This window comes from Chelonia mydas, chromosome 3, assembly GCF_015237465.2.
Source record: "Chelonia mydas isolate rCheMyd1 chromosome 3, rCheMyd1.pri.v2, whole genome shotgun sequence".
Classification (NCBI taxonomy): domain Eukaryota; kingdom Metazoa; phylum Chordata; order Testudines; family Cheloniidae; genus Chelonia; species Chelonia mydas.
In genome coordinates this window covers 6,397,400-6,414,184 of record NC_057851.1, presented here as the reverse complement: position 1 = coordinate 6,414,184, position 16,785 = coordinate 6,397,400, and the positions used below count along the sequence as shown (strand labels likewise).

The following is a 16,785-nucleotide window of genomic DNA, read 5'->3' as shown; positions in this document are numbered from 1 at the left end:
TGCAAATGTTTCTCACGTTCCACTTTACAACCCCTTTTCCCCAAGGCTAACTTTTTTTTTCTGTTCTCCCTCTTTACTTATGTTTGCTGAGCCTATAGTTGAACTGTTCCTTACTGCTTCCCAGACAGCCAGTGTATGGCTTCATGGGCCATGGGAGCAAGGGGTAGGCTGGGTCCCCCAGGATAACTATAGGCATCTCAACATCATCAGTGTTCATTTTGTGGTCTGGAAAGAAAGTCCTGGATTGCAGCTTTTTGAGCAGACCCGAGTTCCTAAAGATGCACGTGTCACGAACCTTTCCCTACCATCCTATGTTGATGTTGATGAAACGCCCCCTGTGATCCACCAGTGCTTGCAACACCACTGAAAAGTATCCCTTTTGGTTTATGTACTCTTTGGCAAGGTGGTCTGATGCCAAGATGGGGATATTTGTGCCATCTATCGCCCCACCGCAATTAGGGAACCCCGTCGCGGCAAAACCATCCACTATGTCCTGCACATTTCCCAGACTCACTGCCCTTAGCAGAAGTCAATTAATGGCCTTTCACAGTTGAAGCACAGCAGCTCCCACGGTTGATTTACGCACTCCAAATTGATTCCCCACTGACCGGTAACTGTCTGGCGTCGCAAGCTTCTAAATAGCGGTTGCCACTCACTTCTCCACTGTCAGAGCAGCTCTCATTTTTGTGTTGCTGAACTGCAGGGCAAGGGAAAGCTCTGCACAAAGTTCCTGGAAGGTGGCCTTCCGCATCTGAAAGTTCTGCAGCCACTGCTTATCATCCCATACCTGGAAAACGATGCGGTCCCACCAGTCAGTGCTTGTTTCACAGGACCAGAAGCGGGCAGCTGCTCTGTGACTGCCAGCAGCAACTGTGAATTGTTTTTTTCAATCGCTTGCAGCAGGGTTACTTGCAGGACTTCGCTATGTTCCGTGCGGCGGACCCTACTTCAGCTCTGGAAATGCTGCAGGAGAAGGCGCGAGGAGTTTGAAATGCTCACAGCAAGAGTGCACAACTGACCTGGCTCTGTGCTTCTGGGGTTATGGCGTACGCGTGGCGGTTTTAAGGCACGAAAACCACTGGGTTGTTTGCCATTGATATGAGAGAGGGAGGACAGTGCATCATGTGATGCCGGCGCAATGTTCCCATTCTCTCCTGCGACAATGTTTTGGTCCCATGAGGCATTGCACGAACTTCCCAAAACACACTGCGGCAAATTGCACTTTGGGATAGCTACCCACAATGCACTGCTTTGTGCATCAATGCAGGTGCTGCTAGTGAGGACACACTCCATCAAGATAATGAGCATGGTGTGGCCACGCACAATCGACTTAATTAATTTGGAGGCTTGAGGTTGAGTTAGATAAAGTCAACTTAATTTTGTAGTGTAGACAAACCCTGAGATAGCTCCATTCATTCTGTTCAAACTGTGTCCAGAGAATTGATTGGCACCTGCTCTTCCATCTTTGTATCTTTCATGCATTGTCCCTCAGGGATGTGTCCCCTCTCCCATCTTCTACATCTGTATGTCATCATTCGGGGAGATTGATAAGCAGAATGGATGGAAGTGGCAATAGCATGCAATCAGCACCAACTCTTATCTCTCCAAGGATCTGGTTGAAATGAGCAGTATGTATGAAGAGCAGGAAGCTGAAGCTGAATCCTGGGGCAGGGGGGAAAAAGAGGGGATGCTAGTAGGGAAGAGGAAACCGAAGGGGTGTCTGCTAAGCGCTTCAGTATTCCCCTGGACTCCTCACTGCTTCTGGATATCCACAAAGCCACGACCATGGAAAACATCCTTTTCTATAATAAGACTTCTCCCCTTTCTGATGACTCAGACACAGACACCATGATTCACCCATTCATGACCTCTAGGCGTTATTATTGCAAATGATGAATGATTTGTTGGTGCCCATGAAAAGATGCAAAATGATGAAAATAATAACTGGCACTTAGAGCGTCTTTTACTTGAGCATCTCAAAGCACCTTAGAGGAGTAGTTGAGGCAAACATCCAAACTAGTTTGGAGATGGAGCTTGATAAATTTATGAATGGGATTGCCTGCAATAGCTGGGCACTGGATTTGATAATCCCGGATGATCCTATGTAAGTATTACCCCCATTTTCCAGATGGGGAAAGTGAGACACACAGGTTAAATGATTTGGTCAAGACCACACAGCAAGTCAATGGCAATCCAGAATAAAACCTAGGTGTCTACATTGCTAGCTGTGTCTCTGTCCACTGGCTCACACTGCCTTTTTTTTTTTTTTTTTTTTTTGTGTCTGCCTTCCTAGGCAACCCAAACTGCCTAAATATGAAGGGTGAAATCCTAGCCCCCTTGAAGTCAATCTCAAAACTCCTAATAATTTCAGTGTGGCCAAGATTTTAGCTCAGGTATCCCGGATTTTACCATTATTTTGTTTCAGAATTTTAAGAAGTCCCGGCATCTCCAACCTGATGCTTTGTCCTTGGGCTATCCAGAATGTGCAGCTATTTGATCCATACAGCCATCCCCAGCTATGTAAACAAATATATTCTGATCTGGATTGAAGGGGGGATGGGAGGCCTATTTTTCTCTGTCACCGCCACAAAATACTAATTTTCCATATGTTAATATGCTGATTAGAGGTTGTGAATTATTGTCTGTTCCCCATATGGAAATAAGGGGATCGGATATGTGTTGCTGTGAAAGCTTATTTTTTATTACTTTGCAATGTCTTATTTACCACATCAGAGTTCCAAAGGTGGGAAAGTCTCCACACTGGGTTTTGCTATAGACCAGGGGTGGCTAAATTTACTGGCCCTCCAAGCCGCACATGACCATCTTCAGAAGTTTGAGTACCAGGGTGTGCCTGCCGGGTCTCAGGGCCTTCAGCCTTGCAGGAGGCACCTGCCAGGGCTCGGGGCTTCAGCCCTATGGGGTGGGGCATCTCGGGGCTTCAGCCCCGTGGGTGGTACCTGCTGGCCTGGGGACTTCAGCTCCCTCAGGGTGTGTTGCTTCAGCCCCCGTAGGGCACGCCTGCCAGAGATTAGGGGTTCAGCCTCCACAGGGCGCGCCTGCCGGGACTCAGGGCTTCAGCCCCATGGGGAGCAGGGTCTCTGGGCTTCAGCCCTGTGGGACATACCTGCTGGGGCTTGGGGCTTCAAACCCCCACAGAGTGTGCAGCTTCAGCCTCTTCAGAGTACTTCTGCCGGGGCTGAGGGCTTCAGCCCCCAAGGGGAGGGGATCTCTGGGTTTCAGCAGGAGCGGTGCTTCAGTCCTGAGCCCTGGCAGGTGCCTCCCATAGGGCTGAAGCCCTGAGACCTCCCTCCTCGCTGCACAGAAGCCAGAGACGATGCATGGGAGGAGCATGTGGGGTCATGTCTCTCCCCCCTCCCTATTTTTGCCAGGGTTTGCTGGCCCCGCTTGGTTAAATGGTGTCACCAGGCCCCCTCCCTGCACAGCAGCTGCTGGAGCCGGTAAGCTGGGAGCTGTGGCCATGGGGAGAAGCAGCAGCAAACAACTGGGAGCTGCAGGGAGAGCCACTGCTTTGACTGCTGCCCCTCCCTGCAACTCCCAGCTGTTTACTGCTGCCTCTCCACATGGAGCTAACACCTGGGAGCTGCAGAGAGGGGTTGCTGAAGATAAGGGGGGGTGTAACGCAAACTGTTGGAGGTGGTGAACCCCCATCTGATAGGCAGAGAATGGAGGGTATGGGGGGCTCTGCAAGCTGCACTTTAACTGTAAAAGAGCAAAATATGCAGTTTGCGAGCTGTGTTTTGGCCACTCCTGCTATAGACCTAGTGCTAGAAGATATCAGCTGGTTTTATTTGTGTTCCTGTTGGGAAGTACACAACAGCCTGGCCCTTTGGAGCTGCTCCGTAATTGGAAGAAATAGGCAGTCAGTCAGATTATTGCCTTAGCTCTAACATGCCCAGATGAAAATACTGTTCTCTACTCTGTCCTTTAGACTCAATGTGAAGTGCTCATTACCTCTAATTGAAGCTGTTTGAAGTCTGTTATCTTAGTTCTGTGATGCTTTATTTACTCTAAGAAATCAGATGAATAAATTAACAGGCTCGCTAATTGCATTTGCCTTGGTTTTGGGGTGAGAGAGAGTCAGAGGTGAGGAATTTTTCAGAGCCCTTTCTGCTTTATAAAAAGTGCTAATGTATTGCAAACAAAATAAGGGCAGAAAATAATATTCTCAAGGCTTCTGGTGCAACACCCTAATACTGGTAAAAGTGTTACCAATTTTATTTAAAGTGAGTTTGGCATTGGAATGGAATGAGAGCCCTGGAGCCTGAAGTCCTAACTCTACAGAACAGGCATAGCATGGGCAGCAGCAGTGCAAGCTTTCCCTTGTCCTCTTTTGCCAATGTACTTCTGCTCTTCCTTGCAATAACCACCTGTCAGATTGAGAGTCTCCATGGCTCATTCAGGCCTGGGTGTCTGTGCTGAGATTGCCAAAAATGGTGACTGTTAATGGTGGCTTTTGTGACACATATTCTTAAGGAACTGGATTGATACCTGTGAATAAATTTCACATAGGTCACCAGTCAGCTGTCAGATGGTACTTATTCTAATCACTTTGTTTAAACCAGGTTTTGAGATCAAACTGTTCTACATTGTACAGTTCAATACTCTATTGATAGTTCACGTTTTAATTTTTTTGTCTCCTCTTTCTCTAAAATAAATGCAGAAAGTTAGCAGGGTTTGGTAATGCACGTGGCTAGCAGGCTTGTCTTTCTGTCATGTTTAAAAGACTTAATATGCTCAGAGGTTAACTAGAACAATTTTTCTCCCTCCTCCTTGTAACAACCTTTTCTGTACTTGAAAACTGTTTTGTCCCCCGTCAGTCTTCTCTTCTGCAGACTAAATACCATTTTTGCATGGTATTCATCATCAAACTGAACTTCGGTGCAGGAGCCTCAGCCTTGAGAGTATTGGCTGCAGTCTCTTATTGTGCAGGTCTAGAGATACTCAGTTGGGAAGGTGATGTTAGCATGCACACTCCCTCACACACCCATTCTCAGTTTTCCTAGCACTTTTTTTCAGGACTAATTCTTCACCTGGCTAATATGCTGTACATTCAAAACTTCCAAAGACATGTCCCATGTCAACTGCAGCGCCAACTCCAGCCAAAAAAATGGAAAAGCAGGTTTATCTTCTTCCAAATACTCTGCTGGTAATCTTTTCTGGGAGACATAGACAGAAAACAGCCCTTGAGGCTTTGGACAAGGGAATAAGTCCCTTCCCTTCTTCCAGTGCGAGCATCTTCAAACTGCCTTATCTCAGCAGGTTTTTCCTCTGAAGTGCTGCTCCTCCAGGTTCAAGTTAAAGATTACACATTAGGAGGAGGCCGTTGCTGCCTCGAGAGTTGGAAGACCAAAGCTGATATTCTCTTGAAAACTGTCCAACTCCAAAAGTTTCTTTTGATTTTTTGAGGTTCTGAAGCTTAGGCAGATTCCTCCCCTTTATGAGGAATGCTTCAGGGTGAGCCCTGGTCTGGGGTTGAGCCACCTCAGAAATAATTACTGAAGGATATTCAATAGAACTTGCTGTCCCAGGGACAAGCTTATCCTTTCCCCAAAGTAAAGTAAATTAAATTAAATCAACATTATCTAAGGGATCTTCATAGCATCAGAAGATGAAGGGTATAGTAGTCCATCTTCTACACATTGGAAAGCTAGAACCAGTTCCATAGAGAGTCAGATATTTTGGTAAGGGCACAAGATTCTTTGTGGCAACAAGTTCATGAGGAAATCAATATTTCAAGTGGAAATACTGAAATCTATCATTACAGCATTATCTTCTGTGGTAGAAAGACCTCAATATTTATGCAAAAATGGTATTCATAATTATTATAATGACCTCTTATGATGTTAGGTTATTATAAACTTGTTTGCATCTTTACTGAATTTTAGGATGTAGTTACAATTGTTATATCCAGGATTTTTGGAGAATATACCAATGCTTGCTGTGAAGACTCTCTGACATGGAGGGTCCTAGAATGGAAATTCACATGTAAAATAGAATTTTTCCTTTTTCCAGTTCTTGAGTATGATGAATATGAAAATAAAAACACATAAATAGCCTATTTCCCAGCATGTAAAAAGTCCTTTCCTGCTGTAAATCCAATCATGTAGCTCTTGCCTCCCCACTACCTCCAGTTGCTAATTGGCTTGGCCATGCTCTAGTTCAGACAAAGCTACTGGGCTTTGAAACAGGCATTAATTCAGATACCTCCTGCATAACAAAGGATTTAAGATTAGATGATGGTGGCGGCCCATTTGGCCTTATATTTTATGAATATTGTCGTATAAAGTTTTTGTTTTTCCCCTTTGTATAGGGATATCCCAATGCCTCTGGTCAGCTCAGGAGTGGAGCATGGTAACCTGAGAGAACTTGCCTTGGCCAGGATGAAGGATCTAGGGACACAGGTAAAAGATCAGCAACCTTATGCCCAGGAGGAGCTCCCTGCTGACTATACTGTGCGACTGATTGTGTTTGTGATCAGAAGGAGAAAAATGGCAAAATGAGAGGAGTGTGAACTATAGGAGCCAGATTTGCTGCTCAACTAAAGATGACCTGCAAAGGAAAATATTGGAGTTTTGTCCTTTTTTTTGGTTCATTTTCTGATAGGTAAAGAATACCTCAAAGATTTTTCCAAAAGAGCTGATGTTTTGCTTGATTTCTACATTAAAAATTTAGATTTTCCCTGCAAGATACAGGATGACCAGAGAACTAGGAGGTTTGTGACATCTCGTCTACTAAGGACATTTCTAAAGTGAGAGAGGGACGTTTTTTATGCAGACTGTTTACAACTTTTAAAAAAATTTATTCAACTCAAACATCTAACAGTTAGAAGAAAAGCTCTTTGTGAAGGATTTAGCATCTTTATCCTCCTCAGTAGGGTTGAGAAACCTTCCATGGAACACTTCCAGCAAAAACAGATATGGTGATGAAACTTAATATTCCGGCTATTTCTAAGAATTAAAAAAAATTGTAGGTGGGGGGAAAAATCTCCTTCATACATAACAAAGCAAAAAAAGGGGCCTCAAACCCAGTTTTGTTTTCCGTGGCAGGCTACCTTTAAAGAACTGAATTTGTAAACATTTCTACTGTGCGGATGACTATAGGTCTGAACTTACTGGGGCAGAAGCCTGGCAGCTGGTAGTGTGAACAACCAAAACAGTTTGTCACTTTATCACGTGAAGTATAAGATGCCAGTGAATTTTCCTTGTATCTACTGGAGGTATAACATTATAAACAAACAGCTTTTTTTAAGGGCCATGGTAGTTGGGACTGACTTTCCACAAGAAACCCAGGTATTTTAGGTATGTAGGGTCATAATTAGAGGGTGCCCAGGCTCCTCAGCTCTGCCCTCTTGGCAGTTTCAGCTTTCCCTCTTTGTTCCGTCTCTGTGACTAATAACACTTGGATTACTGATTGGGGCAAAGAGATGGAGGGCACAGTCCTGAAAAATGCTGTGCCCTCTCAGGACTAGGGCCCTTAATGAAGAGTGGGGACTTGTCTGTCTTCTGCATGCCATTTGTCGAGTCAGGGATTTGTAAAGCAAAGTAGATTTTGTGCATATGACCGTAAAGAAGTCCAGATTTAGCATAATCACCATATAAGAATAAAGCATGCCAGTTTTTATGGTCATACCAAGGTTAAATTATTTCATGTATATAATATAGTCTGAGTTTGATTATTTTTTAAGGCATTTTAGGGGGTGTTGGGATGCAGATAGAGTCATTTGGATGCCTTGGAAATCAAGTTCCATGTGGGTTTAGGCTTGACTTTGGATTTTCATGGTTTTTTCTTATTTGTGATATGAAAACAGTCTGTCTTCAGAAAAGTTTTTTTCCTTGAGACTTCTCTCATGGGGCTTGGTTTGCACTAGTTACGAGAAGAGTTACAAAAGACGTGTGCAAGCTACAATCAAGCTCGCTAACATAGAGTTCTGTCTCTTGTTCCCTCTGACTACCAAGGAGCTGTAAAGTTTTGTAAAGTTCCCTGGCTTTTCTCTGATGCCTTGGACCATTGGTCCCAAACCTCTCACAGTTAGTCCATCCTGTACATCTGTGGGACATTTGACCAGAGAGTTAACTCTCTACCTTCTTATATTCAGGTGTGTCACATGCCAATTTTGGCATTAAAAATCAGTTACCCAGATTTACAAATTGCCTGCTCAAGAGTATCTCTGGCACACTAGGTTAGATTTTTCCAATTCTAGATCTCTCTGGTAAAGGACCTGACAGCCTGGAAATAAGGCATAAATTTTTAACAGTGAGAGTAACCATTGGAACAGTTTACCAAGGGTCATAGTGGATTCTCTATCACTAACAATATCCAATCTTGATTTAAATATTTCCTAAAAGATCTGCTCTAGGAATTATTGTGGGGAAGTTCTATGGCCTGTGGTTTATTATATAGGAGATGAGACTAGAATCACTAGAAGATTGCAATGTTCCCTTCTGGCCTTAGAATCTATAATAATGTTAAGTCTTTCTTGCTCTTTTATATCTGTTGACTTTTCCCCTCCAAGCCCTGCTACTTGCAAATCAAATGGTACCTTTTCTCATGAGATGTAATGGTTGCTCAGTGAATTGATTTTTGTCAGCATGTTTTTACATTTAGCACAAAGTTCTTTTTCTAAGGTACATTAGGGACGGCTCGGTGAGCATTTTTATTTTGAAGTCTATTTATTCAAATTCTACCAGTGTAAGACAGGCTATTTCAACTTAATTTTGAGCCCATGGGGTGACTAGAAATCTCAACGTATTTGAGCTGCATGTATTCCTCTGTTTTATGTAATTTTTCTCTCCCTCTTTCCCTAGTGTCGTGATGTGAGGACAAGAGAGGTTGGAATACAGGAGATTCATCATAAAGTGAGACCGTATCAGGTGAGACTTGTTGCTTCCCAGGGACCTTGCTTCAGACGTGACTTGCTGTGAAACATTTGGTATGAAGGAGTTGGGACTCAGTTGTGCAGCCAGTTCTGCAACAGGCCTGTGTAGCTGGCTCCAGTTTTTCATCCATTTTCACAGCAGATTTATGTTTGTTGTTTAAGAAAATACGTTCACATGCTGAAACTTATGTACCACCATGTTCAATAACGTAGCGATAGCTACCAGTATTTCAGTATTCCTGTTGCAGTATCAGAATCCCCAGTTGACTCAGCTGTCTCCACTCTTTGCCCCCATTCCTTTCTCTTTTCTAGCGAAAAGTGTATTTAGAAAATATAAAAAGCACAATACTTGTAGGTTGAACAGAAAGAAATTTAATTGGTTGAGGTTGTATAATGTGTATATATATTCTCTATTTTTGTCAGTCTACCAATACCTACAATATTATAATAAAATGTGGTTGATATCTGAAACAAAAATAATAAAATCAATAAGCCACAATAAAGTGTAACCAGCAAATACATATGGATGTAAATCTCTGTAGAGGATGATGCTTATATAGTGCCCTTCAGTCTAGCATCTTAAAGCTGTTCACACAAATGGATGGTAACCAGTGTTCCCTCTAATTTTTCCCACCCATGTGCGGAATGAATTGTGTTACGTGCACCAATATGGAGGTGATGTGTGACATATCACCTTCATATTGGTGCACATAACAAAATGCATGTGGTGGGGGTGGTGCCAAGGGGTTCGGAGTGTGGGAGGGAGCTCAGGGCTGGAGTGCAGGGGTTTGAGGGCTCCGGCTGCGGGTGTGGGCTTTGGGCTGAGAATGAGGGGCTCAGGGTTGGGCCAGAGGGTTGGGTACAGGGGTGTGAGGGCTCTGGCTGGGGGTGCAGTTCTGGGGTGGAGCTGGGGATGAGGAGTTTGCGGTGCAGGAGGGTGCTCCAGGGCTAAGGCAGGAAGAGAGGACTCCCCCAGCCCTCTCTCCCCACAGCAATACCTGGGCTGCAGGGGAGAGGCGCCTCTCCCCGCCGCAGGAGCTCTGGGGCTGCAGGTCCGGGCTGGTCCAGGCTTCTCTGGCTGCTCCACGCTGCCCTGGCAGCATCTGGGTCTGGGTTGCTCTGGGGTCAGGCCATGCTGCCGCGGCTCAGTCCAGGCTGCTCCTGCCGCGCTGCCCCAGCCGATCTAGGTGCCCCAGCCGCAGCAGGTCCAGGCCGCAGGTTGTGTTGGGGCCGGGGGATGGGCACCCTGGGTGGGTTCCCTGGAATAGAAATCTAGTCATCTCACTGGTAAATGCATTATAGAAACAAATTTTATAATGTAAAATAAATTCTATCATAGATTTTTGTTGACTGCTAGTAGACTTCAGGCACTAGCCTCATAGATTCAGTGCAAAACAGGACATGCAGCTACTCCCTCTGTCTTCCTATTACTTGTCCTTTGGCCATTGCAGAAAATATCTTCCACACAGACATCTGTGCTGTCATCAGAGGCTCTAAGGCATCTTGAGTTGTAAGCTCCATGGGTAGTTAGTGAATAGCTCACTACAACGTTTTCAAAACAATGCTGCTATTAATACTCCAACACTCCTTTTGTTAAACTGTCTCTCCTTGGTCTAGATCGGGGGTTGGCAACCTATGGCACGTGTGCCAAAGACTGTATGCGAGCCGATTTTTAATGGCACGCTGCTGCCTGCCTGTCGGGTCCCAGCCGCCGGCCCCACTCAGCCCGCCGTTGAACCCAGGCCGGCAGCGGGCTGAGTGGGGCTGGCGGCTGGGACCCTGGCAGGCAGCAGAGTTCCATTAAAAATCCTGCCCGCCCTGGTCTGCTCTTCTCTGCCCCCCACGGGGGCAGGGTGAAGAAGCTTGGTCCTGCTGGCTGCTGCTGCAGGGCAGGCAAGCTCCCCTCTTTCCCCAGCGTGCCGGGCTCCTGCCCCTCCTGCTCTCCCTCCCTGCTGCCGATCAGCTGATGGCCCTTGCGCGGAAGGGGGAGAAGCGGAGCCGCAGTGTGCTCGCTGCTCCGGGGAGGAGGCGGGCAAGAGGTGGGGACGGGGCGTTGGGGAAGGGGGGTGAAATCAGGATGTATCCCCTCCAGCCCCCGGGCCGTGAACCGCTCTGGGTAGGGGGGCTAGGAGCACCCCCAGGAGCTTAGCCTACACCCCCAGCCCTCTGCCCTGATCCCTGCACCCCCCTCACACACTCCCAGCCCTCTGCCTTAACCTCTGTACTCCCCTCACACTCCAACCTCTTGCCCTGACCCCTGCATCCCCCCACGACCCCTAGCCCTGACTCCTGCACCCCCACACATACCCAGCCCCCCCATGCCTTGACTCTTGCACCCCCCACATTCCCACCCCCACCCTAAGCACCAAACGGGAGCTCCTGCACCCCCTCCCCCATTCCCACCTGCACCCTCGCACCAAATGGGAGCTGTCCAGGTAAGCACTCCACATCCAAACCTCCTGCCCCAACCCTGAGCCCCCTCCCTCATTCTGGCTCCTGGCCAGACCTTACACCCCAACCCCTGCTTACTCCTTCACCCCCAGCCCTGTGTTCAGTGCACTCCCACCCTCAGCTCAGTGCAGAGAGAGAGGAAGAAGATGGGCTAGAACCAGAGAGAAGGTAGGTACCCACTCCATGTGGGCAGGCCCAGGATCCCAGACCGGCAGCGGGCTGAGCGGGGCCGGCAGCCGGGACCCCAGACCGGCGGCAGGCTGAGTCGCAGTGGACTGAGCCGCTCAGCCCACTGCCGGTCTGGGGTTCTGGCTGCCGGCCCCTTGCCAGCTGGGGTCCCGGCCACATGTCCCGCTCAGCCTGCTGCCGGCCTAGGTGAACGGAACCCCAGGCTGGCAGCGGGCTAAGTGGGCCGGCGGCGTAAGATCAGCATTTTAATTTAGTTTTAAATGAAGTTTCTTAAACATTTTGAAAACCTTGTTCACTTTACATATGACAATAGTTTAGTTATATATTGACCTTTAGAGAGAGATCTTCTAAAAAACGTTAAAATGTATTACTGGCACGTAAAACCTTAAATTAAAATGAATAAACGAAGACTCGGCACACTACTTCTGAAAGGTTGCCGGCCCCTGGTCTAGATAATGACAATCTCATGCCACTGAATCTCAGAAAAATGTATATCAATAGGAACCTAGAGATAAAATGCGTGAAAAGCAACTTATTTATTATTTATATTATCGTAATGCCTAGGAGCTCCAGTTATGGTCCAAGAACTCGTTGTGCTAGGAACTGTACAAACACTAAGCAAAAAAACAGCCTACAATCTATGTATAAGACAACAGATAGATAGAGACAGAGGAGTACAAGGAGACAGTATCTGTCAGCATCAAAGGCAGTAGTCTCAGCACACCAGGAACCTAGCCATTGTCGAGCTTGTTGTAGGCCTCTTGGCAAAGATGAGTTTTGAGGAAGATTGTGAAGGAGAGTAATTAGTAAGTTTTGCAGGTATTTACAGGGAGTTTCTCCCCAGCATGAGGGGCTACATGGGAGAAAGCACCAAAATGCTTATTTGAAAATTTAGCAAGTGGGCAATAAAACATCAGCCTATAGCCATTTGATAATTTGATCTGATGACGTGCGGTGATATTTTCCTTGCCTTTAAAATTAACAATTTCCTTGATAGAAGAGGTCATCGTAGATCTAATACAATTAAATCTGTTCACTGAAACCACTTAAGGTTATATAACATCTTTCCTTTTGTAGAAGGTTAATAAGTTGTATCTATTTTAGAATCGTGATGTGTCTTGTCATAAATATAAAGAGAAGGGTAAACCCCTTTAAAATCCCTCCTGGCCAGAGGAAAAATCCTCTCACCTGTAAAGGGTTAAGAAGCTAAAGATAACCTCGCTGGCACCTGACCAAAATGACCAATGAGGAGACAAGATACTTTCAAAAGCTGGGAGGAGGGAGAGAAACAAAGGGTCTGTGTCTGTCGGTACGCTGCTTTTGCCGGGGATAGACCAGGAATGGAGTCTTAGAACTTTTAGTAAGTAATCTAGCTAGGTATGCGTTAGATTATGATTTCTTTAAATGGCTGAGAAAAGAATTGTGCTGAATAGAATGACTATTTCTGTCTGTGTGTCTTTTTTGTAACTTAAGGTTTTTCCTAGAGGGATTCTCTATGTTTTGAATCTAATTACCCTGTAAGGTATCTACCATCCTGATTTTACAGGGGGTGATTCCTTTACTTCTATTTACTTCTATTTCTATTGAAAGTCTTCTTATAAGAAAACTGAATGCTTTTTCATTGTTCTCAGATCCAAGGGTTTGGGTCTGTGGTCACCTATGCAAATTGGTGAGGATTTTTACCAAACCTTTCCCAGGAAGTGGGGTGCAAGGGTTGGGAGGATTTTGGGGGGAAAGACGTGTCTAAACTACGTTTCCCAGTAAACCCAGTTAGAGTTTGGTGGTGGCAGTGGATATTCCAAGGACAAAGGATAAAATTAATTTGTACCTTGGGGAAGTTTTAACCTAAGCTGGTAAAAGTAAGCTTAGGAGGTTTTCATGCAGGTCCCCACATCTGTACCCTAGAGTTCAGAGTGGGGGAGGAACCTTGACAGGTCTGGTTCTTTAAATTATTTTTAATTGGTTTTTAAAAATCCATTGAAATAAAAATATTTATGATTAGTTGGTTATTTACAAAGCTATTTCTGGGTTCCTGTTCAATTGGTAACATTTCTCATTAGTAGTAGACAAGGCATTTGTTTGCTCTCAAAATGGCCTTGAATTGTATGTAGTGCTAATATATCCTTAATAGCCTTTAAAAAAATATCTAGTGAATGTTCTTGCCAGTGAATGTTCCTGCTGGATGGACAGCTTTGGAGACTGAACTCTGTCATGTTTTCACAGAATGGCAACTGCTAATGCAAACTCTGCTACACATTCTACCTTAACTCTGAAGTGAATGTTTTACCTCTAGGGCAGATGGAAACTGCCTTTACTGCCCTTCCCTCCCCCCCCCCCCCCCGCGTGCCCCCCCCTCCAAAAAAAAAAAAAGTGTTTTGGATCAAGATAGCTATCTTGAAATAGAATCCTAGAGGAGTTGAGGCATATGTATATTTTTAACCTTGATTTAGCTCATTGAGGTCAACACTATACATACTGTCCCTTCACCCTGTTTCTCCTCTTCTTCTCCCCCTCCCCTGGCCCCGATTTACCTTGACTAGCAAACTACCAGTGGCATGTATCTGCTAGGATTCTGCATCAAGGGAGCTATCTCAATGTAAAAAACCTACCATGTTTGCGGTGAAGACATAGCCTGAAAAGTTCATTCTGTATAAGCCACTTGTCCTAATATTAAGGTCAAGGATTATCAGCAGGGGTACTAGTTATTGCTAAAGCTATGTTTATGTCCCGGAGGTCATGGAAGTCACGGAATTCAGACTTCCAGAGACCTCCTTGACATTCTCTACTTCAGAGCTGCAGGACTCTGGAGCTGGCAGCCAGCGGGGCTGTGGCAGGGTTCCAGTGACAGGGGACCCCCTGCAAGGCTCCAGCCACTGGTGACAGACTCCTGAGGGGGCCCTCCTCAGGGTTCCAGCAACCAGACGACAACCTCACATTGGGGAGAGAGTGAGGGAGGAGGACGCCTCGGGCAAGCACCATTTTCTCTTTGGGAAATATCGTCACTCTGCAGCTCCCAGATGCTGTGGGTGGAGGGGGGGCCCCCCTGAAGCTTCCAGCTGCTGCGGGCAGAGGGGGAACCCCACAGCTCCCAACCACCACGGTGGCAGGGGAAATCATGGACCTGCAAAAGTCACAGATATGTCAGACAGGCTTCCATGAATTTTTTGTTTATTGCCTGTGACTTTTACTAAAAATAACCATGACAAAATCTTAGCCTTAGTTATTGCGAGTTGTTTCTTTTTCACATGGACACTTATATTCTAGGAACTGGATTGAAAGCTAGAATTCATTTCACTGTCATTAGCTGCCAGTCACTTCAGGTGTTCTGTTTGACACTGTCTCCCACAGTATTCTTGCCAGCAAGTTAAAGAAGTATGGGCTGGATGAATGGACTATAAGGTGGATAGAAAGCTGGCTAGATTGTGGGGCTCAACGGGTAGTGATCAGTGGCTCCATGTCTAGTTGGCAGCCAGTATCAAGTGGAGTACCCCAGGGGTCGGTCCTGGGGCAGGTTTTGTTCAATATCTTCATAAATGATCTGGAGGATGGTGTGGATTGCACCCTCAGCAAGTTTGCAGATGACACTAAACTGGGAGAAGAGGTAGATACGCTGGAGGGTAGGGATAGGATACAGAGGGACCTAGACAAATTGGAGGATTGGGCCAAAAGAAATCTGATGAGGTTCAACAAGGACAAGTGCAGAGTCCTGCACTTAGGACGGAAGAATCCAATGCACCGCTACAGACTAGGGACCGAATGGCTCGGCAGCAGTTCTGCAGAAAAAGACCTAGGGGTTACGGTGGACGAGAAGCTGGATATGAGTGAACAGTGTGCCCTTGTTGCCAAGAAGGCCAATGGCATTTTGGGATGTATAAGTAGGGGCATTGCCAGCAGATCGAGGGACGTGATCGTTCCCCTCTATTCGACACTGGTGAGGCCTCATCTGGAGTACTGTGTCCAGTTTTGGGCCCCACACTACAAGAAGGATGTGGAAAAATTGGAAAGAGTCCAGCGGAGGGCAACAAAAATGATTAGGGGTCTGGAACACATGACGTATGAGGAGAGGCTGAGGGAACTGGGGGTGTTTAGTCTACGGAAGAGAAGAATGAGGGGGGATTTGATAGCTGCTTTCAACTACCTGAAAGGGGGTTCCAAAGAGGATGGCTCTAGACTGTTCTCAGTGGTAGCAGATGACAGAACAAGGAGTAATGGTCTCAAGTTGCAGTGGGGGAGATTTAGGTTGGATATTAGGAAAAACTTTTTCACTAGGAGGGTGGTGAAACACTGGAATGCATTACCTAGGGAGGTGGTGGAATCTCCTTCCTTAGAAGTTTTTAAGGTCAGGCTTGACAAAGCCCTGGCTGGGATGATTTAATTGGGGATCGGTCCTGCTTTGAGCAGGGGGTAGGACTAGATGACCTCCTGAGGTCCCTTCCAACCCTGATATTCTATGATTCACTGTATCTCTTTTCTGTCTCCCTTAGTCATCAAGACCCCTTTAGTAGATTTTCTTTAAATTAGCTTTTTATATACATTATATAGGTCTAGCTGTATATTCAACCCACATAGAGCCTTCTGTTTACCTAGGGAAAAGGGCAGAGCAGAGGACCCCATGGAGTCCCCCACTAGGGACTTTGCTATGCAGATGTAATTTATCTGGCAAATGCTTAGATACTGTGAAAGGAGCACTATACAAAACTCTGTTAAAGTTGGAGATTTTTATATCCTATTTTTTTCTCCCGAGCTTTGTCATCTTGTCTTTTTAGATGGCAGGCTCTTGAGGACAAGGACTGTTTGTGTTTTGGCAGCACAAAGTACAAAGGAGTTCTACTTGTTACTGAAATAAAAATGTTTCTCCCATTTTATTGCTTTTCCTTAATTAGGAAGCCCAGAGTTCACAAAGCTTTAAATCTAAAACCTTTTGGGTTAGCTGTGTTAATATTATTTTCTGCCTCCTTTCTTTAGCTGTGAATTCATAAAACCTGCGTAATGAGTGGATCTTTAACTTAGGCTCTGTCTTACAAGGAGAGTAGGTTTTGCCTGCGTGGAGCTCATTGCAGGATCTGAGCCTCAGACTGTAAACTTTTTAGAGTAAGAATCTTGTCCTCTTATTTTTCAGTAATCTTTGATCATATTGTTGGTGCTATATAAATAATAGTATGACTGCTGGATCATCTTTTAGCTCTTCTATTAGGCTCCTCTGCATATTCCTACTCACAGACTGCCTAGGCCAGCTCAACGCATTGAGT

The 16,785-nt window shown here is 45.6% G+C and overlaps 1 protein-coding gene across 2 annotated transcripts in view; it reads left to right on the top strand.

Moving 5' to 3' along the window:
* ELP3 (elongator acetyltransferase complex subunit 3) overlaps window positions 1-16,785 on the top strand; it is a 134,970-nt gene that overhangs the window by 76,562 nt on the left and 41,623 nt on the right. For both annotated transcript variants that reach the window (XM_037893829.2, XM_037893831.2), the window contains 2 exons: window positions 6,332-6,422; window positions 8,826-8,891. In XM_037893829.2, coding sequence (XP_037749757.1) covers window positions 6,332-6,422; window positions 8,826-8,891 — 157 coding nt within the window. The remainder of the gene's footprint in view (window positions 1-6,331; window positions 6,423-8,825; window positions 8,892-16,785) is intronic.